At 35.5% G+C, this 8,502-nt stretch overlaps 1 protein-coding gene across 4 annotated transcripts in view; it reads right to left on the bottom strand.

The window, feature by feature from the left end:
- The window catches only part of ICE2 (interactor of little elongation complex ELL subunit 2), a 64,812-nt gene continuing 56,310 nt past the window's right edge, over positions 1-8,502 (bottom strand). For all 4 annotated transcript variants that reach the window (XM_030318043.1, XM_030318047.1, XM_030318044.1 and 1 more), the window contains 3 exons: positions 7,568-7,618; positions 4,318-4,576; positions 1-803 (listed from right to left, as the gene is read on the bottom strand). In XM_030318043.1, coding sequence (XP_030173903.1) covers positions 681-803; positions 4,318-4,576; positions 7,568-7,618 — 433 coding nt within the window. In that variant the 3' untranslated portion in view covers positions 1-680. The remainder of the gene's footprint in view (positions 804-4,317; positions 4,577-7,567; positions 7,619-8,502) is intronic.

Raw genomic sequence — 8,502 nt, 5'->3', positions numbered from 1 at the left:
TTTATTTATTTTTTATTTTTTGAAGGTTTTTTTTTTAAAAAAACTGATGGTTGACCAACAAGAAAACTGTTAACTTGTGACTTTTCAGAGGCATGGAGTTATTTATTTTTAATTTTTGGCTTCTGCAATAAAATTGCATCAAGTTTTTAAAGATATTAACTTTATTAACTTGCAACAATCATTTTAAAATAGTATATAAAAACTGTCACAATGCATCAGAAGCAAGGTTTATGTTGCTCAAAATTATTTCTGACAGTGCCAAGATTCAGCTTTTTGAGCCAATCTCAACAGATTGGTGATATAATTCAAATTGTTAACATAACACACAATGATAAATATTGCTCTTGAAAAAAAGCAAATGATTTTCCTATTTACAGTTTTTGGAAAAGGTCTACTATAAAAATATTTTTCTCCTCTATATGTTTCCCTGCCATGATAATGTTAAAACATATCTAGATTCTCTTCAAACGTCAAGTGGTAAAAGTATAACATTCCATTTTAGCTGAAACATTCCTTTACATAGCCAACATATTTTTTCAAGGCACTCTAAGAACTCTCAAGGACACTGAAAGAAAAATGTTCATCTTGTCCAGTGATATTCTGGGTATATTTCCCCCTCCAACTTTTCTAAATTGAACATTGTTAAAACCAGTTTTTCTTCATTTTCCATGGCAGAGTCCTTAAGTTATTTTTCTTTTATTTGGAGCTTCTCCTTCATTTTCAACTTGCTGAGCAGGCAGACTTTTGGTTTCCATGGAAACTGGATTCCTGCGGCTGCGTGTAGGCATTCTTGTTCCACCAACCTAGGAGAGGAAGCAAATAGTTTAATATGTTTACAACATATTTATATACAGTCAACTCCATATTATTTATATATGTACTAATTACCTTGCAAATAGTCCTTTATATATTTTTAATCTCCAGCCACCTGGCTGCTTCTAAACAAACTTTAATTTGACACAGTGTAAAGTACTAAACTTTCAAATGCAATCACAGAAGGAATAGATCAGGGTAGGTGGAGAGAAGTGAAGGGAGAAACTACTCTGTGTGTTAAACCTGGAAGAGGCTGAAATGTTAAATTAGAAAATGATAGGATGACAGGCTTTTTGAGCAACGTGTTTGCAATAAAGACTGAAGGACAGAAGAAAGGGAGAAATGAAAAAAACGATAGGAGAGAAAGGAAATACAAGAAAAAGGTCGGAGGTGGTTAAGAGGGGGAAAAATTATAAAATGGAGAAAGAGACAAAGAGTAAGAAAAATAGCCAAGTCTGCAGAGAAAACGAGGGAAAATAAATGTGGGGAAAAAAAAGGAAGGCAAAAAAAGAACCCAAGTAAAAAGGAAAACTTGAGAAGCTGAAAGAGAAGATTCTTGCAAGAAAGAAAAATGGGAAGAAAAAATTGGAAGGAGGCTACAGAGGAAAAAAGGAAGAAGGGAAGTGGGAGGAAGAAAGTTTGGTGGGGGGCTGGTGCTACCTTAATATCTACTCCTCTTCAGCAAAAGTAGCTGCCCACCCTCACTTTCTAGTCCACACAGCCTACAGAAGAGAGAAGACGTATTCTTAGGACACAATCCCTTGCTAACTGTAGTCCTGCTAAAGATGAGATCTGGAAATTCTGTCATCTCCTTAGACACTAAGAGAACATAGTTTTGACAAGTGGTAATGGAGAAACTCAGGCCTTGCAGAGAAGGGCCAAGGCCATACAGCCTAAAACCATCTCCCCAGGACCTGTCCATTTCTGCTTCTATTTTCCCTGGCCACCTTGCACCCTTTGTATCTTCGCATCTTGTCCAGTGAATTCCAGACCTGGTGGTGATGGGTAATATTGTTACTCCAAGCACACTCATATTCCTAAATATGAGACATATTATTAGCATTGCTCTAAGGGGCTACTGGCTCACTCAGGATGCACCAGACTCCAGCTTCCCTAACCTAGTATGTTATCTCTTCAGGGGTATTTTTTAGTTTACCATCAGATGACCAGAAAGGACAAACTCCAGTTAGGATTTGAGTCTGCCAGTGTCTGTCCGAATCTGATGAACTTTTCAAATGCACTGATTAGAAAAGGGCTGTGATTTTCAGATTATCTATACCACTCCCTACTCAGCTGATATTTACTATAAGAGTATAGTGATGACCCTAAATTGTATCTACTATATCGCTGAGGAAAGTAAGCATTGTGAAACTTCCATCGTGAGATTTTGTGTGTGTGTGTGTGTCTAATGAGTATCTATTACCAAAGTTGTAGAAAGAGAAAAGGGATGGGCACAGAGCCTCTGCAAAAGTACTGGAAGTGGAAAAAGTCAGGAGTGGCATAGGAAGCAAGGGGAATCCTCCTATGAAGTGCTCCTCCATGAAGCAAGAGGCAGATATAGACTCCACTGTGGTATCTCTCAGGGTTAGTACTTAAGGCACTACACAAAGATGAGAACTGCAAGTGGACTAGGGACTAAAGGATTGTATCAGAGACAGGAATATTTGTTACATGAGTTTTTACACCATTAAATATGTGGATGATTTTTGTTTCATGTAGGGTGTTACATCCTTAGGTTTCCTGAAGCTTTAGTGTTTTCCTATTGCTACTAAGGCTAGAAACCCTGTCTGCTTACCTTGACTTGGAGTCCCATTCCCATGGCCTGGTTAGGAGGAAGTAAGGGAGGAAGGTCAGGTAATTCCCACCAGACATAAAGCTAGATTGTAGCGAGATGTGTAAGAGATGACCAAAAACTTTCAAGGACTTGAAAACATATCAAACCAAGCATTAATTATCTAACTGGACCTAACAGCTGCATCTTAGATAATCTCACTAAGGGTTTGTCCTTGGCACTGAATACATGAAGTGTCTTAAAAAATACAAACCAGCAACTACTCAGTCATATACATATAAGTGAACTGTTTACTTTTGTATTTATATGGCCAAACCCTGAACATATGGAATCGTATTGAAGTATTAAACCAAAAAGGAATAAGTCACCCCCATACAGAATTGTATGTCACAGGTGAGACACTATAATCAGGACTTCCAAATGAAATGGAAATCTTTATCCTTGAACATAAATCTTTCAAAAGTAGTTTTCAATTAGATTTAAGTTAGTGAAGAAAATTTTGCCTTAGGAAGTTATAAAAATCACTAGTCAAATGAAATTTAAACTGGAAATAACAAACCAGAACTGTAGACAAAATGATTTAAAATGTTAACTTTATCCATTCTTTCACTTATAGCAACTAGTTAACCATATTTATATGTTTTCATGGCCAGAGTTAGCTAAGAATGAGCAAGGAGTTCTCATTTCTAAAAAGATCTTCCCATACAGTAACATTAGGGTAAAGAACTGAAAAATATAAACAACATCATTACTCTAAATTATAAAAAGATCCTCAATATTTGCATTCCAGCCATTTCTAAAAGGATTTGAAAACACAGATTAATATACCATGGGGGGGAGAAAAAAAGAGAAGATATCCATAGAATATGTAACTGATAGCTGTTCCAGGACACACATACTGGTAAGATGATGGAACTCAGACAATAATTTTGACTCAAAGATTTTTGGCAGCAGGGAAGGAAAATACACTCAGTTTTTACTTCCTGAACATTCAGATCCACTTGTACAGAACAAAACTCTTCCTACAACTAAACCCAAAATGGAGTATCTTATATGATATAAAGAATGAGTGACATGGTGAAGAGTTTCTCTAGCCATGGCTTTACAAAAGTTTCAGACAGGTAAAAGTCATTCAACTGGTATTTCCAGGAAGGATTCTACAAAGAGAGTAATGTTAATTATAACTCAATAAATATGGAATTATACAATACTTTGTAAACACAATTTAGTCCTTAACAGTTCAGCGTACATTTAATAAGGTGCTGCATTCACTAATGGCTAACACTTGCTTTTCTATTTTTCTATACCCTACTTATCAATTTTTAATTGTACCACCGTAATTTTATCGTATATATTCTTCTGCAAATTGTCTCAAACATTTAATGATATCAAACAGTATAAATAAATAAAAATCAGAAAAAAATGTAACTTTGCTTTTCATAGGAACACAGGGATTTAACCAGGTGGATGCTCCCACTGGACAAGCTATTAGAATTTTCTTTAGTTGACTTATAAACCTTACAAAAATAGAAACTTCCACTGATAATAAATGGACTCATTAAAGCATAAAACTTTATCTACTCTTATGAAAATAGTTTTTAGAATGATATTGCGATTAATGTAGCAAATGTGGACAGGATGTTAAAATACTGTACTGTCAATGAAACAGATAAACAACCTAATGGAATATTTAATTGCCAAAAAGATCTTACCTTTTGTTGTGGTGTGGGACCTAGTGATTTAGGTGGAAAAGTACAAGGTATTCTTCCATGATGGATATGATATGGTAGTAACAGACTGGGATCTAAAGGGACCCAGGGAACTGAGAGACTGGAAGGTACACCAGGAAGGCTGCAATGTGTTTTATGTAAATTGTAGGCTGTCCTAGTAACTTTTCCATCAGATGTCTTGTAGATCAGGAGTGAAGAATCTTCTGCTGCATGAGACAACAAGTAGGAACCCTCCTGCAAGCTAAATCATACAAGGAAATACAACTCATTGGCTCACTGTGTCAATTTCAACAGCATTTTCTCAATCATGATCTATTAGTAAAATTGAAAACAATTATGGGAAGGGAATACCACCTCTAAAAACACTTATATGACCAAATAACTTTTAGTAAGTCTTGTTTTTGACTATTTTCATGATTTTTAGGCAATTATTTTTTTTTATTACATTTCTTTATTTTTGAGAGGCAGAGACAGAGCGTGAGTGGGGGAGGGGCAGAGAGAGAGGGAGACACAGAATCCGAAGAAGGCTCCAGGCTTTGAGCTGTCAGCACAGAGCCCGACGCGGGACTCGAACTCATGGGCTGAGAGATCATGACCTGAGCCGACGCTGGACGCTTAACCGACTAAGCCACCTTTAGGAAATTATTTTAATTCTTATTCCAAAGTTCAGGATATATAATTACTTTCTTTTTACTGTTATCTCAATCAATTTTTAAGTGTTTGGTAATTTAATGGGAAACAGTCTAATTCTCTAATCCATGGATAACATATAATGAAAACCATTTCAGGAGTGTACATACACAACAAACAAAGAACCTGCTTTGTATCCAGTAATATAAAGATTAAGAGATATAGAAGTGAATATGATATAGTTTAAAAGAAAGGGGAAGGAAAAAAATGGACAATCACAAAATATGAGGTGCTATTAGAAAAAAAATAACAGCAGTAGCTGATAGGTATGAATGTTTATCATGAGCTAACTATTATACTGCTTAAAAACCATTTTACTATTGAATTCTCAACAACAAATCTTTAAGGCATAATTTTAATTATTCACCCCATATTAGAGCTAAATAGAAATTAGAGACACTAAACAATCTGCCCAAAGTTCTGAGTGCAGGGCTTAGATATACACTCAGGGGATTGAACTCCATAGGCCATAACCTTAATTATGATTCTCTACCATTACAATAATCACTTCTATCAAACAACAAATCTACATTTTCCTTGTCTCCTTAGAAACCTTTAAGGAATTCAGTATATCAACATAAAGAGCCAAAAGGCTATGATTAACATCCTGTGCTTTCTTGGGATTTTATATTCCTCTAGCTCAAAGGTGCTAGAACATCAGCTATTTCCCATATCATTTAAAATAAGGATTAATCATACTTTAGTTAAATGCATCTGCCTACAAACTTGGTAAGTTATGTTCCATTAATTTCTTTTTAGAAATTAAAAAAAAAATTTTTAATGTTTACTTTTGACACAGAGTGCAAGCAGGGAAGGAGCAGAAAGAAACAGAGACACAGAATCGTTCTGAGCTATCAGCACAGAGCCTGACGCAGGGCTCACACTCATGAGCCATGAGATCATGACCTGAGTTGATGTCGGATGCTTAACCGACTGAGCCACCCAGGTGCCCTGTTCCCATTAATGGGATACTTCAAGGAAGAGTGTCTTCAAAGCACCATACAGTGCAATGTACATGGATGGGTACTAACCATGGTAGGCAGAATAATGACCTCCCAAAGATGCCTATACCTTAAACCCTAGAGTCTGTGAATATATTACATTACCTGGCAAAGCAGAACTAAGATGGAATTAAAGTTCTAATCTGATTTTAAAATGGTAAGATTTTCCTGGATTATGTTAGTGGGCCCAAGGTAATCAGAAGAGTCCTTCAATGTAGAATAGGGAGGCAGAAGGGACTCAGCGGGGAGATACAACTATGAAGAAGTCAGAACAATGTGATGTGAGGTCTTAACCTGCCTTTGAAACTTTGAAAAAGGAAGAGGTCAACAAGCCAAGGAATACAGGTGGCCTCTAGAATTCACAAATGTCCAGGAAAGAGATCATACCCAGAGTCTACAGAAAAAAAAAAAAAAAATCACTCTGGCTGACACCTTGATTTTAGCCCAGCAGACCTGTTAGACTTAACAGAAATGAAAGATAATAAATTTGTATTGTTTTACAACATGAATTTTGTGGGAATTTGCTATAGCTGCAGTAGGAAATGAATACACAAACTAAGATATCGATAATAAAATTTCAAAAAGCATCTGACAAATGTCATGTATAAGTACTGTGCTTCACGTGAAGAACACAGTACACAAAATAAAATTTCTGCCACAGAATCACAGAACTGAACAGTACCTATGAAATTAATAAACTCAACACCATCATTTTATAAATAAGGAAACTAACATAGTAAGTTGCATAATAAGTATAGACTCAGAAGTTTGAGATTTTTTCACTTTTAGTTCAGACTCTTGAATTGTTTTTTAGTTTATCTTTAGTAAGGGCATAACAGGAATGCAAAGGTTCACATAATGAAACAGTCTGATAAAAATACTCAGGTGGGGAATCTATATTCAAGATTTCTCTGGACTTACTGAGTTTTGAACACCAGCTCTATGTTGCTTCCTTATCCTGAATATATAAACAATATAGCTAGGCTACGCTCCTTAATGGCCCCCAGAATATCCACATCTTAATCTCCAGAACTTTGGAATGTTACCTTCAATGGCTTTCCAAATGTGATTAAGGTGCAATGTGACAAAGGAAGCAGAAATGTGAATGATGCACTTTGAAGATGGAGAAAGAGGCCACAAATCAAGGAATATGATTATGATCTTAGAACCTCCAAAAAGAATCAGTTCTGCTGACATAAGTTTAGACCCGTGAAAATGATTTTGGATTTGTGACCTCCAAAACTGTAGAAGAGTAAGTCTGCACTGTTTTAAACCAGTAAATTTGTGGTAATTTGTTACAGTGACAATAGGAAACCAATACAACAGAGCCTTACAGAAAAATGTTTATTTACTAGTAAGCTGGGTACTATTATATTATCCTTTTATTTATATTTTCACAATTTAAATCTTGACAAAATAGAATAAATGTTGCATTTCTGTTTTTTTTTTATCTACCCCTAATAGTATATATTCCAAGTTTCTATGAATTTTCACCCAAGAAAATCATACATATCAACGCAAAATGTCCAAAAAATACTTACCTACTCAATTTCTTTAGAATGTGTTGGAGGATGTTAAATAAACTTGAAATCCTATTAAACAGAAGAAATTCATGTAAAGTTAAATGTTAAAAAAAAAGGTATTGTTAACAATTGTGGCTTCTCAGAAAGAGAAATACCCTCATTAACAAAGCAAAAAAAAAAAAAAACAAAACCCATAAAATAATAGAAAATAGAGAATGCCAAAAATATGATTAAATTAAAAGACTTGGGGCGCCTGGGTGGCTCAGTCGGTTAAGCATCCGACTTCAGCCAGGTCACGATCTCGCGGTCCGTGAGTTCGAGCCCCGCGTCGGGCTCTGGGCTGATGGCTCAGAGCCTGGAGCCTGCTTCCGATTCTGTATCTCCCTCTCTCTCTGCCCCTTCCCCGTTCATGCTCTGTCTCTCTCTCTCTCTCTCTCTGTCTCAAAAATAAATAAATGTTAAAAAAAAAAGTTTTAAAAGACTTAAAAATTTACTTAATTTTTGCCATTTCCTGATTTCTCTTCACAATCATAAAGTATTTGACCTGTGTGAATCAGATGTAAAGAAATCACAATTTTATATTCAAATTATAAACTTTAAAAATATTCAGAAGTCTTCAGCAGAACTAATCTGCAAAGAGCTTGCCTTTTAGAGAAGGTGGTGAATTAGCTTCCAAAGTAACTGAGAGGTATTTTAAATGTGTGATGCCAGAGAAGCCACTGAGTGGCGACAGGATAGTTAAAGGGAAATGAAATATATTTCTTTTGTATCTTTTCTAGACCTAAATTCATTCCTCAACTATTTATTAAAAAATAGGTTTCATTGGGAATGGTGGGGCAGGCAGTGAGTAATGCATGGAAAACATTTTTTATTCATGTAAAGAAAAAAAATTACCCCTCAAAAGAGGTAGTCCTTATAATAGTAGTGGACATTTTTGAGAACAAGCAGAGAAT

Source organism: Lynx canadensis, chromosome B3, assembly GCF_007474595.2.
Source record: "Lynx canadensis isolate LIC74 chromosome B3, mLynCan4.pri.v2, whole genome shotgun sequence".
Classification (NCBI taxonomy): domain Eukaryota; kingdom Metazoa; phylum Chordata; class Mammalia; order Carnivora; family Felidae; genus Lynx; species Lynx canadensis.
This window is presented reverse-complemented; position numbering and strand designations above follow the sequence as displayed.